Source organism: Neolamprologus brichardi, chromosome 17 (genome assembly GCF_056152115.1).
Source record: "Neolamprologus brichardi isolate AB-2024 chromosome 17, ASM5615211v1, whole genome shotgun sequence".
In the NCBI taxonomy this organism is placed as follows: Eukaryota; Metazoa; Chordata; class Actinopteri; order Cichliformes; family Cichlidae; genus Neolamprologus; species Neolamprologus brichardi.
The window spans coordinates 17,542,595-17,560,292 of record NC_142120.1 but is presented as its reverse complement, the minus strand read 5'-3'; the positions used below and the strand labels follow the sequence as shown (position 1 = coordinate 17,560,292).

The 17,698-nt window shown below is 39.9% G+C and overlaps 1 protein-coding gene across 1 annotated transcript in view; it reads right to left on the bottom strand.

The window, feature by feature from the left end:
• Nucleotides 1–12,022, bottom strand: part of tmcc3 (transmembrane and coiled-coil domain family 3) — a 74,247-nt gene extending 62,225 nt beyond the window's left edge. Inside the window, exon 1 of the mRNA XM_035907263.2 lies at nt 11,632–12,022. Within this exon, the coding sequence (XP_035763156.1) occupies nt 11,632–11,676 (45 nt within the window). The 5' untranslated portion in view covers nt 11,677–12,022. The remainder of the gene's footprint in view (nt 1–11,631) is intronic.
• Between the last annotated feature and the right edge of the window lie 5,676 nt (nt 12,023–17,698).

Genomic DNA, 17,698 nt, shown 5'->3' with positions numbered 1-17,698 from the left:
ATGGGTTTTTGTTTGCCTGGAGGTGAAAATAACTGGGTTATAAATTTGTCAAACCAACAGGGAAAACATAAGTGAGGTATATCAGCTGATATTGTTTTCAACCAATTCAAAGCACTACAATACCCAGAAATATAAACGAAAACCTTGAGATGGCACTGAGATACACTCACGGGCATTACTAGATACAGACTCTGGCTACAAATGAGTTCACAAAGGACTGTTCTCTGTATTTTCTAGGAATTTTGCTTCTTTAGAAGCAAAATTCAAAGTAAAACAAACAAACAAAAAGTAAAACAAACAAACAAACAAACAAACAAAAAAAATTCCTGTATTTTCTAGGAATTTTGCTTCTTTAGAAGCAAAATTCAAAGTAAAACAAACAAACAAAAAACATTATCAAGAACTGTCCTCTGAAGTTGGTGGAAAAAACAATAGAAATGTTTGGACATTTTTATTACTCCGTACCGTATAAATTTTAACTGTAAAAAAAGAAGCAGTAGCTACGTTTAAACAAAGAATGTGATTTACATTTTACCCTCCAACAAAAGGCTTAAGGACCAAAACAGAGGTGATGACTGTTTTTCACACTACATATAATGCAAATGTATTTCTTGCCAGTCTGTGGAAACAGCTGCTTTATCAGCAACTTGCTTTCAACCACAAGCAGCTGTTGGCTGATTCACTTGACAAATTCAGTTTAAAGTCATGCATGAATGCATGAGGGTGGTGTTTACACATGTAAACGTATATCGTATATTCAAGTTTTATTGTTTTTCTAAACCATGAAAGATACAGCTAACTTACAACCTTTACCAAGGTGAATGGTATATTTCTTAATTTTAAAAAAGATAATCCTAACCCATACCAGCGAGTAATTATTTCGCTCCTCATTTTTTCCCCCTACATACAATAAATATAAGCATCCCTCCCCTTGCCAAAGACAGGTTGACCTTCCCCAGAAGAAAAATCTCCATTTGAATAAAATGTTTTTAAACCAGGGTGGCATAAGTCAGCAAGGGCTTCCCTGTGCTTTTAAGGTTTCCTCTTTCATACTTTAGTATCCTTTAAGTCCAAGAAGCGCATGCTTGATTAACTGATGCTAAAGTGCCGATAGGTGTGACTGATCGTCTCTCTCTCTGTCCAGGATTTACCTTGTCTTTTCCATGAATTGGTAAAGGAAGTGGACAGATGGAATATTTTTAACCAGTTGCTAAAACCAGATACCTGAAGATGGTGGGTTGGCCAATTAACCCAAAAACAAAAGTCAGCAGAGGCGATAGTTTTAACATTGTCAGCTGGCCCCTTATATCCACTTTATGTCTCAAATTAAACGTTTTAAACATAAACTGTTAAATTTATGTTCAGAAGATTAAGCATTTTATAACATCACAGTAAATGTAACAGTTATATTTGTATGTATGTTGTTCTGCTTTTAAGTCTAATGTCATTTACAATTCTGTGTCTAAAGGTTCCTGCAGTTTCTAACGGGGCACCACTAACAGATCAGAATTACCCAAGTTCGTTAAAATAAAATGATTTGCATGGCTGTTCTCCTTTATGTTTCATTAAAGTCTGGTGAAAAAGATTTGTGAGGTTAACCGCAAGTCAGCGACACTATGAGGACAAGAGTGTGATGAATTGTAGCGCTCAGGATCCAAATATGGATACATGGAAATGGGTTAGCCAAACTTAAACTTAAAGCAAGCCTTTAATTTTGTTTGCTGAAAGTCCATAAAGCAAAGTCCAGAAAAACAAACAATTCAAAACTGGCTCAAAAAACAGAAAAGATTTTTAATAGATAGGAATGGCAGGACTACACATGCTAACACGCTGAGGGCTAATGGGAATTAGACACAGCTGGGAGAAAATGAGGTGCTCCAAATTTACACAATCACATGTGACTCAATGCGTCACATCTACAGGAGCCAGTGAAACCTGTGCCATAAAGCTCCCGGCACACAGTTTTTGTGCTGATGTTAATGCCAGAGGAGGTTTAGAGCTCTGCAGTTAGCAGAGAGTTGGTGACTCACACATCACACACAATCCCTGAGCTCAGTGAGTTCTTCATAATGAATATCAAGGAAAGGTGTTTATACACCAGAATCAAAGATTAGGAGGCGTGGCCAGCATTTCGTCAGCATGCTGTAGTTGTTATACTTTGTTCTAATTTATAAAACAAAGACACAAGTCTGCTATGACTATGGATTAAAGAGAGGTAGTAAAAATGTTTACATATTAAAAATAAAAGTGTTTCCAGTTAACAGATTCATCTTTACATCTTTAAAATTGCGATAAAACAGGGAAACCATTGGATCTAATGTGAAACATATTAATTTCTATCGCATGTCCCAGTCCTAGCTGTGTCTAATATGTTTCACATTAGATCCAAAACACGGTTACATGAGCAGATCTATCAGAATGTGTGAGAGCTTTCATAAAGGACAGCACAGCCTCTCTGAGCAAACACCCAGGCATCACAGGATGTTTGAAATAAATATCTAAAGGATCACGCTTTCAAAGCGTGGGGCAGCGGCCACGCTTTCATGTGTCATCCCACCACACGCCTACATCACCGCCTGCCCCACACCGCTAGAGTGTGACATTTAGGCCCCTTTGTCTTCTTCTGAGTGGTTTCAGGTCTCTCTCTGCTCATTTTTCCCTCAGAATCAGTGACAACTGCTGTGATGTGTAGGTGTACCGAGGCAGAGTTAAAGGAACTGGAAATCACAAAGGTGTGACATTAAAGTGAGAGGTCAGCGAGAGATAAGAGGAAGGGGTTCAACAAACCGACACCTCCACTGTTATTTCTTCAAAATATCAAGTGACTCAGCTGCTAAAACCCCGACATTCACATACTGTAGGATGGCCAACTGCTAAAAGTCTCCTTTATAAATAGCTCTATAGATTTATTAGCTTTTTGAGCAACAGAGACTTATATAATCCATTGTTTCTCAATGTTTCCTTTGCTAGCTGTGAGACACATTAAGCGAAAACATGCTAGCTTTCCATCTTTGCTTTATCTTCGAATGAAACCTAAAAGTTAAATAAATTATTGTGGGAACTCTTTGTTGTTTTTAAGTCTAGCTTCTTTACAAATCAAATAGTTACGTTTCAGAGCCAAACCAGCTCCTTTTGTATTTGTCATAAGCTGAACTAGCTGTTAGCTTGCGTACAGCTGATATTAGACTGGCATCAATGTTCTCAAGCAACTTCTTGTAACACATAGAAGAACGTAGGTTACTGCCGCTAAAAATTTGTTATAAAAGTGCAGATTTTTTCTCATGCTCTCTCTTTGTGCTCTCCACTAACCTGTATTTAGGTTTTATCCTTGTTCTGATGTGACCTAAAACGTAACCTATGGATTATAGGGATAAAATATTCAAAACCCAACTCAGCACAAGGTGATACAGTTCAACAGTGGCCTCCGGCATGAGCATAAACCTGTATTAGAACCTTTACAGAGCAACCACAATGGATCATCTCAATGAGGGTAGGGTTGTAAGCAGGAATAGAACTAAAGTGAGGGAATCTAACGCTTCTATTTCCTGCTGACAAAATAAATTATGACAGAAGGAAGACTAAGCCTCTGTTTACACTACAAACTTTTCAGACCAGGCAGCTTGAGGCTAAAGTCAAGGACAAGGTTATATGTTAATGAAGCTGAGCATGCACACAACAGGAAACCGGTTAAAGGATGAATAAATCCTATCATATCAAGCATTCGTGTTCAAGCGTAAGGAGAGGAAGTGCCCCTCAGACTTTAATGACAAACCAAATATACAGACACGCTTGTGTCTTTCATAAATCACAGCAACTGGTGAAAACATAACTTTTTTTTTTAATAACAATTAGGTGATTATTTTTTATAAAATAGGTGGTTGTCTTGTGGTTTAATCCTGGTATAAATGTGCGAATTTTGGTTTGTTATTGTAGAAACTGAGCAGGTGAAATGCCTGTCAAAGTATCCCGTCACTGTAGGAGTGAAGGGTTTTTTTTTTTTTTCCTTTAATTAGTTATAGTGTGTCTGAATGTCTGCTGACGCACAGCTGGCGCCATCAACAGTAAGAGGCTGCTAACAACATTGCTTGTCGCCATGGTGATAAATTGAGCATTGCATTAACAGAAGAGATGAGGCGTAATGGACGGTGACTATGGCATCGCACCTTTCGTTAGTGCGTGCACAAAAATCAGAGGATGCAGAGGAAGTAATTTGAATAAAAGCTTGTCAGTGAAGCTCATTATCATCAGGAGAGTTGAACACAAACAGCTCCGGTCTAATCAGTGTCTGATGAGGCCACGTTCGGTTTGTGTAAGTCTGCTGCCTCCCTCGTCTCCTGGTTTTATTAGTGAGGGAACACAGAGGTGAGACATTCTTCTTTATAACGTCACTTCACTTTGCTGAGGTTTTCATTTACGGCCCGCAGTCTTAAGATCCCACAAGAACATTTCAATCAGGCTGAGTTCTGGACTTTTGCTGGGCTACTGCAACACCTTGATTATTTTCTTTATCAGTAATTCTGTTGCAGATTTGCTGCTGTACTTGGAATCTTTGTCCCATTGCATGACCAAATTTAGGCCAAGCTTTAGCTGTCCTCACATTTGACTCCAGACCACTTTGGTACAGAGGAGGAGTTTGTGATTGACTCAATGTCTGCGAGGTATACACGTCCTGTGGCTTCAAAACAAGCCCAAATCATTACCCCTCCACCACTGTGCTTCACTGTTGGTATGAGGTGTGTGTGCTAACATGCTGTGGATATTGTTCTAGAAGCTTTGTGGTTTGTTGGGATGCCGCTTTGCATGCCTAAGTCTAGCTGGCATGGTCTTTCTAGAGGTACGAGGCTTTCTCTTTGTAGTCGTTCCAAACAAGCAACACTTGTCGAGTCGTTTTTATAGTTTCTTTATGAACTTTAACATTTAACTGAGGCCTGTAGAGTCTGAGGTGTAGCACTTGAGTTTTTCTGTATCTCTGAGTATTGTATGGTCACTGATCTTGGGGTCAATTTACTGGCCTTATAAACTTTCCCCAGACCACAAAACCTAAAGAGGGTGTACTTTCTTTTTACGGGACTGTGGGAAGCTAGACATTTTCTGCAGCAGTTGGTGGGGACCAAAAGTAGAGCTAAAAGTGAGATAATATTGATTTACATTTATCAATGTTAAGTAAACATGAATTTAAATGAAGGACATTACTCCATGTGCTGGATATGAAAATGTAAATTGGTACAGAAACTATAAAAATTCACTGTGTAGCACATGCCTCTTACCAGCATTTGGTAGCTAAAAAGGTCCATCCCTAAAAATACTGTAACTAAAAACTTTATATTACCCACAAGCTTCCATGGACCCTCTTAAACTTCACAACAATATATTAGGCCTTAGGGGACACGAGTACCTGGGCTGGCTAAGCATTCGACCTTGACCTTCATTGTAATTTGACCTTGAAACCATTTTGAGTAATCCCAAACGGTTGATTCTATTCATCTGGACTTGGCGTTTTCAGTGGGAGAAACATTTCGTCACTTATGTGAAATCCCTCAGTCAGAACATGGTATATCATCTTTAGATGGAAACTAGTGAACTAACGCTAACTTTTCATGGATGCCTGGATGTTTAACTTCATTTATTACACCTGATAGAGCAGCCACACTCACCATTTTATTAAAGATGAAATAATGTAGACAGTTTGTAACTCTCAGTGTTGCCACCGTGTTTATTTGACTTTGGGACATGAAGGGAAGTTTAGACCCAGAAACAGCTAACGACATCAGCATTAAAGACTGGATAATAAAAACGTGCTGATGTCAGGATGTTGTAATAAAAACATCATAAAATATCAAAGTATTAGTACAGCCCTCATTCTTAGGGGGATTTACACTCTTTGAATACTCTTCTTCAGTGCTATTTTAAATAATTCTCATTATTTATGCTCCTGCTCCTTTTATTGGTACACTCTTACACCTTCCTTTTGGCCTCTTGCATCAGCTTAGTCTAGCTTGTTATCGCTTTCTGTTTTGCACTACGGTGCTTTTGAGGCTAATGGGAATCTTGCAAGTTTAGCCATTTAAATTTTTTTTTTAAATTGTTAGTTGTAGCCACTAACAGTGTAGCAGGCAAAGACAAAGACACACATGCATAAACGCACACACAACTCTTTGTACGGAAACCCTCACAGACACTTAACCTCAGCTGATTCACCTCGAGGATATGCATTTTATGTCTTTAATGAATTCAGTTCCTGATCTTGTACTGGCTTCTAACCAGCTGCTGGCAAGTCAACACAGTAAGCGCTACGTGGAGCAACAAGCATTCTCAGAAATTTATATCATGAGGACTGACAGTTTTCAGGCAGATGTGAGATTGTGAGTAATGGTGAAGATGTGGGCTTTTGTTCACTACATGCTAGACACGCTGCACAAACCCTATAAAATTGTCTGGGTGCAAAAATAAAATGTAATTAGCGTGAGAGGAAAAAGTGAGTCATAATGAGACTAGAAGCAAATGGAAACATTAAATATCAAAAAAGAACAGAAGTTTTTTTTGTTCTACAGCCCTTTAGTGCGACTAGTCCTGTTAATAATTATTTATCTCATTACAACCTCTTTTAGATTATTTAAATGTTATTTTTTAATCTTTAAAAGACAGCAGAAGTAAAAGTGCATTTCGTTGCATTGTACTTGTGACGTGCAATGACAATAAAGTTGAATTCTATTCTATTCTATTCTAAAAGTTGTTTCAGTCCATGTGTTCGCTTGGTTTTAATGGCATCATAACCTCGATGTAAGTATAAATTACAGTACAGACGTGCAGGAGATGCAGTATAGTCATGGCTGTGTGGACCCTGTAACCCCAGTCCCAGCGAGACACCATCGTCCATTTATGAGTCCTTCATAAAGATCGTAATCATAAGAATCAGACTTTGACCCTTCACCTGGAACCACTTTGCCCTGGGAGGCCCTACTGGGGCAAATAGGCCTCAGGGGCATACATAAACCTCTCCATCTTTTTAAGGTGCCTATTCATGGACGATTCATGACGAGGGTTCCTCCTTGTCACCATAAGCTCACTTGGTTGAGCTTATGGTGCTCCAAATACCAAAGGTTGGAGTAGTTGCATGTATTCAAGTCTTCCCCCGCAATAGCCCCACTTTCTCCTTGCTTTCTTGTCTACTCTCTGCACCGTACTGCCAAATAAAGACTATAAATAGAATTAAACAAAAGGAAATCATCCCACGACACTGAAATTCAGAACAGAAACTGTAACACTTTGATAGGAGATGACTGTACTGGAATTGTTTGGATGTTATCTGAGGAGAAAGCAAAACTAAATTATGCCAAAGGCCTTCAGCTTGTCCTTCACAACAAACCGAATTTGTTCCAGGTGGCATGTGCCAGAAACATCATTATGGTGAGAGTATAATGAATTAAAACAGTCAAGGTGTGAGGACACCAAAGCATTCATCCATCCTTCAACTCCTTTGTCTTGTTTTTGCAAATTCAAATCATCAAATTGTAAATGTGATATCAAGAGGCATCTTTGTGCTTCATGACTTGTGGCTCGATTTGACCCCATACATTAAGGAACTTCAGGAAGGAAACTATTTTCACATATTGATGATGATGATTTTGCTCACTTTTTCAAAACTTTCTCTTTGTGAATTTGAATCATACAGCTTCGACTGCCCATAATTGGCAACCATAAGCTTGATTGTTGATGAATCAGGAGAACAACGGCAGAATAATTGCACAGACATATTTAAAGTCCAGTGGCCCCTGTGATTAACCTGCATGTTGGCTTTTCTGTCTGGAGGTTGGCATCAGTGTGGATTGGATAGATCTTGTTCAAAGTCCAAATCTGATATAGAAGGGGTCAATCAACCTGCAGGTCTGTTTGTGTTTTTGATATTAAAACAACAATAAAGCAATCTCATGAAGGTGCCGTCATTAAACACCTCAAAGAACCACCTGAAGCTCAAAGGTCAACTTGCCATCAAGCACAGCGTGACAGCATTTGTACTACTGCTTAAACTCCACAGCCGAGAAAATCATATCTACGAGCATCTCTCCAAGAAGCAGCACTACACCACTCTGAAACCTCTGCAGGGTCTTTATTGCTCAGCAGAAACACAATTACTGAGTCATCTGTACACTTAGAAGTATGGTGCCTCATGAATTGGGCACCTGTTAGTGTACAACACAAATAAAACACACCCCTGAAACCATCAGGTGGGTTTACTTCATTATATCAAACACGTAGAGGTTTGGGCCTGCAGGTGTAGGGTGTTTTTGGGCACCTCCTGGCATTTTCTCCTCTCTTTGACATAAACTCTGACATAAACGTTTATGTGAGTCTGTGACTGTGTGCATGCGGTATATACACAATTATATATACACAGATATACAACATACAGCTGTAATGGTTGGTTAAATGCATGTATTTCTGGAGGCAGATGGGTCTGCCTATCGTACACTAAATCAAAAATGTATATTTTATCTTGTGCTGATAAAAAAATAGCAATGCTATTACACAATAATGTTATTTTTTAATTCAATTTCTGCAGTTCTTCCTGGTCGTTCTGGAAGTCTGGACTCCCAAATATAACTAAATATTTATAATTCTTCTTGTTTTAATATTTTAAAAATGTTATTTATTTAGAAACAATTTCTGATGGCAGCAAATTTGGAAAGATGGTCAGGAAACATGAAAAGCTGCCTGTGGAGTCCGGTCAGAGGGAGTTATACTGACAGCTGCAGACGGCTGAATAGTAATTTGGCTCAAAGTCTTTTCTCCTCGGTGCTGCCGTGCCCATGCCTGCCTGTCTGACTGACTGACTTCATATTTGTGGAAACAACACACTAAACAGCTTTATCTGAAAAACACTGCAGTCCTGCCTGCTTTTGTACTTACTTGGTAATGTATGAAATGTTACTGCCATGCGTAAAAGTTTTAGACGTGCGCTCCTTTACATTAATCTGAGAACATATTACATATTGGCATCTATTGGGCAGCAATACAGAAAAACATCTGGCATCCAGCAGTTTTCAGTCTTCACCAAGACTGTGATAAAAATTCTTAGTCATTTATACACCTCACTGCATTTAATTATTTGCTATTTTTAATGTATGTCTCTCATCCACTCACCCCCAACCGGTCGACCCTCCCTGAGCCTGGTTCTGATGGAGGTTTCTTCCCGTAAAAGGGAGTTTTTCTTTCCCACTGTTGCCAAAGCGATTCCATAGGGAGTCATATGATTGTTTGGGGTTTTTCCTGTTTTCTTTGTATCATTGTAGGGTCTTTCCCTTACAACATAAAGTGCCTTGAGGCAACTGTTGTTGTGATTTGGGGCTGTATAAATAAAACTGAATTAGATTTTTATGTGGAGTTCAATTTACTAAGGCACTGAATAAAAATTACATTTTAGTCAAATAAATTGACTAAAAATGGCTAGATTGCTTTGTTGTACTTATGTTCATAGATTAAGATCGGTCATAATTAGGTCATTCTGCAGAACAAATGATCACAAGCACAGCAGTAAATCTAACGTCAGATCTCGACCTAATTGAAACACTGTGGTTGGACCTTAAGAGTGCTGTACATAAATAAAAACCTACAAACCTCAATGAACTGAATCAACACTCGTCCACAACAATGTGAGACTGATAAGATCACACAGAAAACGATTACTTCAAGTTACTTCGAGTTATTCCTGCTAAAGGTGGTTCTACAAGCTCCTGAATCGCAGGCTGTAGTTATTCATTCGTTACTTTGACATTTTGGTTTAATTTTAGTTAAAACTGACTGGCACCATGTAATACGTCTTGTGTTTTTGTTCCTTTCAGGTTGCGTTTGACAAATTTTGAGACCTGATATAGACCAAATACATTTTTTTTAAATATATCATGACAAATAAAACCTTAGAACTGACAGATAGTGTACTACTTTTTATCATGACTGTAAGATGATTGGCAGGGTTATGGGATTTTAGAGATGACATACTTGGTTGATTACAGCCCTCAAGGAATGGTAACTAAAACAGATGGTTCAAGTCAAACCACATGAGAGAAGCAGTTAGTTGGTGGTTGAAGGTGGTGTGATCAGGAGGCTGCTGCTAGATATTTTTGGTTGCAGCTCATTTCACACCCATGAAGTGATGTCCTTAAAACTTAAAGAAAGGTATTCTACTACAGCTAAAGTTATCTCTACTACAAAAACCTTTAAATATCCAAAATACGGAACCCCATATATTGCTTCAATTCCTACTTTTAAAAATTAATCAGAAGAAGAAAAAAAACAAATTTATAATTTTAGATTACAGGTCTGTTCCCTATTTATTCTGGACTATAACGCAAGCATTCATGTAATTACCGCATTTAGCCACAGAGTGCTGTAGCCCCCACACAACAAAAGCTACATAGTGTTGCTTTAAGTGCACGTAAGGATGAAGGTTAAAAAGACATTTCTTCCTTTGAGACTTTCCCTCTGTTATGGGGTTAAAACACAGCGAGAGAGCAGGAGGAAGACAAGGCGAAGCACTGAGATAAGGTCTTGAATGCTTTAGACACTGCTGGTTACCATGGTAAATGGATGGAAGTGTCTACATTTCTCAGGCTTCGCACACATACTGCACACAGGGTTTGACAACATATCACGCATGCATAAGTTGTGAAAACACAGGCGACAGCTGATTATAGACTTGTTGCTGAAGGTTTTTGCAGCGCTGAGACCTCGAGGAGAATGACAGATAAAAACTACCAGCTTCTTCCCTCTAATGTTTCCTTGTTGGTCATCTGATGGAGGCTGTTAGCCTGACAGGACAGGAAGAGGCTCATTGTGGTGGAAGTGGTTACATAAGATCTTTTTTTTTTTAATGCATTTGTGTTGTGCATATACTGGCACAATGAGGCACATAATGCATGTGCACACATAAAACACACAGTGTCAGCACAATAAAAGCAGCCAAAAGCACAGCGCCCTTCCAGGGATACGCTCTGGGACGCTTTTCTCACAGCCACAGAGTTCAGCAACCGGACATTTTGATAGAGCAGCTGAGATTGTGATGGACAGATAGAGACAGGAGGAACAGAAACAGAAAACTTCACGGTTGACTTCTTTTAGAACAATCATGAAAGAAAGAAAGCGAAAATAAAAACAGCCCAGGCAGTTTTAATAAGTGTGCATAGCCTGTGTTTTGGTGTAGGCATTCCTCAGATGTTATTCAAGCTCCAAAGGCCAATCACACGTCGACACTCAGAGAGAAACGTGGTGAAACTTGTCTCACTCGACCTCCGACTTGGTTATGTTTAGTGGCAAATGCCAATGTAATCACAACACAGCATAAGATTAAAAAAAAAAACTTCTTTGTAGTCCTGTTTTACCAATGTATTATCTAACCAGAGCAAAATGTCTTCCCCTGCCTACAGGAATATCAAGTTCTTACTATACATCAGAGCACATTTCATTCATAAATTAATGCTTTTATCTTTGTGTGACTGAGCTGCTGTGAATATCAAGTGATTGCAGGTGACTTCGCGTAAACAAAATAAGAAGCGACTTTTTCATCTCTCATCAAGCCGACAACAAGATAATCAACATTCAGTCAGACTTTAGAGTGAAATAAAGTTCAAAAGCTACCTCTGTCACATAGATGAGTGGAATATCGCTGTAGTTCTTCCTCATGTCTCCTCTTCCTCACACCCTGAGGTCAAAGTGCATTCCAGCGTGGTTTTCAGGAGACCTCTGAAATCACCACAGAGCTCTGTCTGGCTCTTTGAAGTTTTACGACTCCCCTCTAAGAGGAGGCAGTAGTGTGTGTGCCTGTCTGTCGACTTCTGTGTGCAATGCAACCGTCTTATTGTGAAATCTAGTGCTTCCTGTCTCAGCAGAGCTGTCAGAGCTCCACTGGCATTGCACTCACTCCTCCTGAGCTGCCCTGTTCTTTTACTCTCCTCACACACTTGTGCCTTTCAGGCGGAAAGGCCACCTTAAAAGGCATGAGGGAGCCTGAGTAGGAATTGTCCTGATCCTTATCGGCCACCCTCCACCGGCCGGGACACACTTTGCACACAGTAACAATAACAACAGCAATTCTCCACTGCCAGTCAAGAGGGAAGAAGCAGAGGATTATGAGATGAGGAGGGACTGAGATAGGGACAGCCTTGGAGAGAGGGAGGGAGGTTTAAGGGAATGACAGAGTGTGGGAATGCTGAGTTAATGCAGGAATCTCCTGCTCCCTGAGGGTGAACGCACTCTACAGGACAGAGACTCTGACAGCACTGCTAATCTGCAGCGTCAGATAACAGCCTCTGTGTGTGTGTGTTTGTGTGTGCTGGACTTTGCACCCGCTCCCACTCAAACTACACACATAGAGGATAATAAACAGGGCTTATTTATTATCTCTTTATTGTTATTATTAACAATTCCACTGAAGAGTGAGGAATTTTAGTAATATCTGTTTGCTAATGTCTCAGGGCTGTAATCCTCATATCCTTCTGAATACCTTTAAACGATGACGCTGGTGACACTCCTCAGTGTAAACCAACAATGATTTAATGCAGTCAGTATTACATCTAGAGCATAAATTGTTTATAAAAGAGGAGAGTAATCGCCCTGACGTTACGCACTAGCTGATTGGCTCAACCATGAGCCAATAAAAGAGAGCCAATTTACTTCCCTATTTGTACAGATATTGGAGCAATTCAGTTGAGGGTGCAGTAGGGAGCACTTGCAAAATAGCACGAGTAATAAATATATAAAATATGCATTTGCATACTTGCTGATTGGTTCAGTAAAGATTTACCACCATAGACAATGTAAAAGATGAAGGCAGCTACAATGATGTCATCCAGTGCATTTAAAAGGCTAAAAGTCTGAATTTTGATGCTTTTTTGGAGGCAGGTAATTTTGTATATGATGAAGGAGCTAACTCTTGCAAGAATGAAAACATCACTCCATCACTGTTCCTTCAGTTGTTCTGGCTGCTGACCTTTTTATATATTATGTTTATTTCTCCTGTGTAGAGACTTGCTTCTGGAGTAAGCCTCAAGTGGCCACTGAAGGAACTGCAGATTTGGGCACTTTTGCATTGCCTTATTTTTTCTTGGTCTGAGGTTGCAGCTTATTGCTTGCTTTATGATCAATTGGGTCGTTTTGAATCTGTGCAAAGGGGCATGAGGGCCGGGCTGCACAAATATGCTTGTGTGCAGTTCACCAAGGAGACCAAGCAGCCCACACACCTGTTTTTTGTCACACTGCCCCCAGGTGACGGTAAACAGCTAAAACATTAAAGCTGCTCAAAGGCTGTGCATAGAAGCAACGCAGAACAATTTCCCACATAACCCAGAGACTTTATTACACTGTGTCTGTGAAGCTCTGCTGCTATTATTATGAACCAGGCTTCACTGAAGGGCATGCTGCTTCATTACTATGGAAAATACACAGTAGTTTTTACTAAAACTGCTCACTAGATCACAAAATGTTCATTAAAACAACTCCCCAACATTGCAATATCTATTTAAGTGACATTTATTACAATTATTAAGCCAAATATTTGATCAGCAGTTATATTTGATTTTGGTACCATCTGGAACAAAATGTCCTTCTGCAAATATGAACCTTTTTATTTATTTGAAAAAATCTGGACATGCGGTTTTACGTCTCAGAAACTAGAAATTGAGGTCATGACACACAAGTACCAAACACTGGCAGAAGGAAATACTTTCCAAGTTGTGTGCTCCTAACATAACCTTTACAGGAGTCCTATTATTCTGTACCTCGTTTTCTCTCATACATGCGCTGCCAGGTTGTGGCTGTGGTTCAGGAGCTGCACAGGGTCATCTACCATCTACTGAGTGGGAGATCAGAAGTTTGATCCCTTGTATCCCTGGGCGAAATACTGGTAAATGGCCTGTATTTGTATAGCACTTTTACTAGTCCCGCTTAGGGGACCCCAAAGCGCTTTACACACCCAGTCATCCACCCATTCACTCTCACATTCACACACTGGTGGAGGCAGCTACAGTTGTAGCCACAGCTGCCCTGGGGCAGACTGACAGAAGCGAGGCTGCCATATTGCGCCATCGGCCCTTCTGGCCAACACCAGTAGGTGGTAGGCGTCTTGCCCAAGGACACAACGACCGAGACTGTCCGAGCCGGGGCTCGAACCGGCAACCTTCCGATTACAAGGCGAACTCCCAACTCTTGAGCCACGATCGCCCCCCGAACCCCACATTGGCCATGATGCATCCGTCTGTCACCTCTGCTAAAGCAGACGGCATGGAGATGAGGGAGTGAGGACCCAAATGCAGACAACGGAGATGGAGGTGGATATTAACAGAACGTGAGCCTTAATTTTACATGAACAGAACAATAAAAGCAAAGACTGACTAACACAGAGCTAACAAAACCTATACTGGGGAAAACTAAACACTAAATGAAACCTTAACAACAAACAAGAAACCTAAAAAGCTGGAAACACAAGGAGAACAAAAGAAGAGGAAATGCAAAAAAAATGATTACAGAGAGAAGACAGAGGACTAAATACACAAGAGGGTAACAGAGGAACACTCTGGCACTAATCTCACACACACACACACACACACACAAGCACAAGACAGGGAGGAAGCAAAACAGAATGCACGAACACAGGACTGTCAAAGTAAAACAGGAAACCAGAAAAAACTAGATGCAACACAGAGCACACAAGGGAGGCATAGAAACAAAACCTAAACACTAGAAATCCCCAAAATTCAAATACGAATAATCAAAAACATAAACATTGGATCACTAGACACAGGACCATGACACCATCAGAGTGCTCATGGGTAATGAGAGGACTCAAGAACAAATGTTTCAAATAATGAGTTCAGTTTAAAGTTCAGATTTAAGACTTTCTACTCTTGACTCTGTGTGGTGTCATAAGAGTGGTCATATCAACTAGAGACAGGTATGCATGTTTAGTGTACTGACCTCCTTTCTTATGTCTCCATGTTCATATTTTGCTAGTGTCTACAGAGTCCCTCCGTCTTATCATTGTCTTCATCGTTTCTACTTCCTGTTTTACTTTGGTAACTGCTTTTCTTCAACCTCCCCTTTGCCCATCCATCCATTTTCTCCTTATCAAAGTCAGGGTCAGGAAGCCTATCCCATCTGCCTCTGGCCAAAAGGGGGAGTCTTTTCTGGATAATTAGAATGTAGTATTTCCTCTTCTCTTGCCTTCCCTAACTCTCTGCTCTAGTCTCCTGTCTAATTTTCCTGCTCCCTCTTGTTTTGGAGTTTTGTTATTTTCCTGATGGTGTACATTTGGAGTATTCTGTAGAGCCTCCTCATTTTTTTCTGTTACTTTTTCAAAAGTTAACATTTACTCTGATGCCTTTACCCCTAAGTGAAGTCCTGCATTTGGGTTTGCTAAGGAACTTTAGTTAAAACCTAGCAGGTATCCTCAATGAAAACTCTTTCAGCCTCTCCTTCAGGTGCATTTCAGGAACTGCAGCACTTATAAATTATGGCAAAAAGTCTTGATATATTGAAAAACAATAGTAGACCTACAGCATTAACAGACCTGTGCTTTTCCAAAGCAAACACAAATGATGAACAAAGAGAAAAGGGGTTGTGATCTCGCTATAGAAAACCAAGGGAGGGGATGCCAGTGACTGACAGGGGATCTCTTCAAGGCTGCGGGGGGAGAAGCTTTGAATTTCTCAGTCAAGCTTTGAATTTCTCCTTCATGTGTGCAGTATCATTCGTGGGAAGTGGGCAGAACTGGGACATTTTAAAAGCCAAAGGAGAGGGGAGGTCTATAAAAAAAAAATCAAAGGCCTGAGGCAATGACTATGACCCACTAAGCTGAGCTAACATTTAAAGAATTAAAGATTTTTTAAAAAAAAAAAAAAAGTGGAAAAAAAGAAAAAGGGAGCTCCTCTAGGAGTCAAACCTCGCTCCCTTGTGGGAGAAAGTCGGTTATGAATGATGAAAAAGGAGAGGACGGGGAGGGAGAGAAGGGCAAAAGTGAAGGACGGTAAAGGGAACCGATAAAGAGGAGGCATGAAGCTGTGGACACTTAAGAGTTATGATAGCTGGCAAGACAGGTGGTGAAGAGAAAGGAGGGTGTCTTGGCGTTAGGATGACCCTCTTTAGATTCCCTGGTGCTGTTTTTACCAGCTGCCACTTCAGCGTAGCGCTGCATCAGCAAACACAAAAGCAGAGATGGGATTATCTGCTCCATTTGCAGAAGATGAATCAGACAATAGCTATCAGCTGACGTGAGATGTAGGCAGAACAGATGAGCAACAAATGAACCATTCACTGAATAGAAATGTAGAAATCAGCCTGAAGAGCGCACTAAATGCCACTCAAGCCTCTGTGTTATCACATCAAAGCACTTCTGGCTCTTTGTTCTTAATTAATTTGAAGATTTAGATGAAAAGTCGCCTTTCTTAGTGGACTGTTGTTTGCTGAAATGCTGAGTCAAGGGGATATAAAAAGCCCCCTGAGCACGATCTGGTTTGAGAGAGCAATATGGCAACACAAGGGGAACAACTCCACCTGTTGGCCACTAAACTGTATTACAGATAAATTGAAGCGTACACTTACACTGCACGGACCTTCTTCTAAATGTTCCCCTTGAACAAAAAGTGATGAAGCAGTGAACCTCCTCATTTAACAGCTGCAGATTGCTGAAAAAATACAAAAATATATAAAAACAAAGTCTTAACTACTGAACAAGATCATTTAAACATGATCTGCTGGCTTTAAATACTCTCCCATAAACACCAGAATTTTAATTCTCTGTCTTTCAGTCATGTTGGAAAAAACATATATTTTGCGTATTATTTTTGTGGTTTCGTGGTTATGCCCAGCTGGGTGCCCCATTAGAGGAGACCCCAGTTGGGCACCTTCTGCCAGTTGTTTGGCCTGGGAATTTCCAGTATCCCCCTGGAGACACTGGAAATTGTGGCTGACCAGAAGGATGCCTAGAATACAGTCTTTAGCCTACTGCCACCCTAAACTGACTTTGGACAAGTGGAATATAATGAATTGAGGGATGCTTTCACCAGTAGGGGGCTCAGCTCAGATTTTTGCTACTGTTTAATTTATGATTCTTGTTTTAGTTACCCCTATGTTTTTCTAAGTGTTGCTTTTTGCCATATACCTCCCCTGGTGAAATACAGGTTTTGTTCAATCCCTGTGCCCCCTTGTGGTACAAATTAGTATTAAACAAAGGTACAGACTGGCGCTAGTTTAGGTTCAGGTTGAAATCTCTTCAACAAACCATAGAAGTTTTGGACATGATCTCATAGATGTTATTTCTTCTCATTCTGATCATTTTACTTAATTTTTGGAAGGTTTTAAACTACTTTAGAATAAAGGAAATTACCCCCCAAAAAGTATATTTTAAAGGGTTTAAAAAACAAAACAAAAACAGAACCGTTGCTGCCACATTTCCTTGTTCAACAATGAACATTTTTCTTCTTTTCACAGCATAACAAACAGCTGTCAGATCATTATGACATTTTTGGTATGATTAGACGAGAAAAAATATATTTTTTTAAATCATGTTTTTTTGTATAAATATACAAAGAGGTGCTAAAAAAAACTGAGTTTTCCAAACTAGTTATATTTTTAATAAATGATGCAAACAGACTGTCAAATGCTGCACATCATTTTTGCAAAGTGGACACCAATAAAAAGGTGCAACCTATGT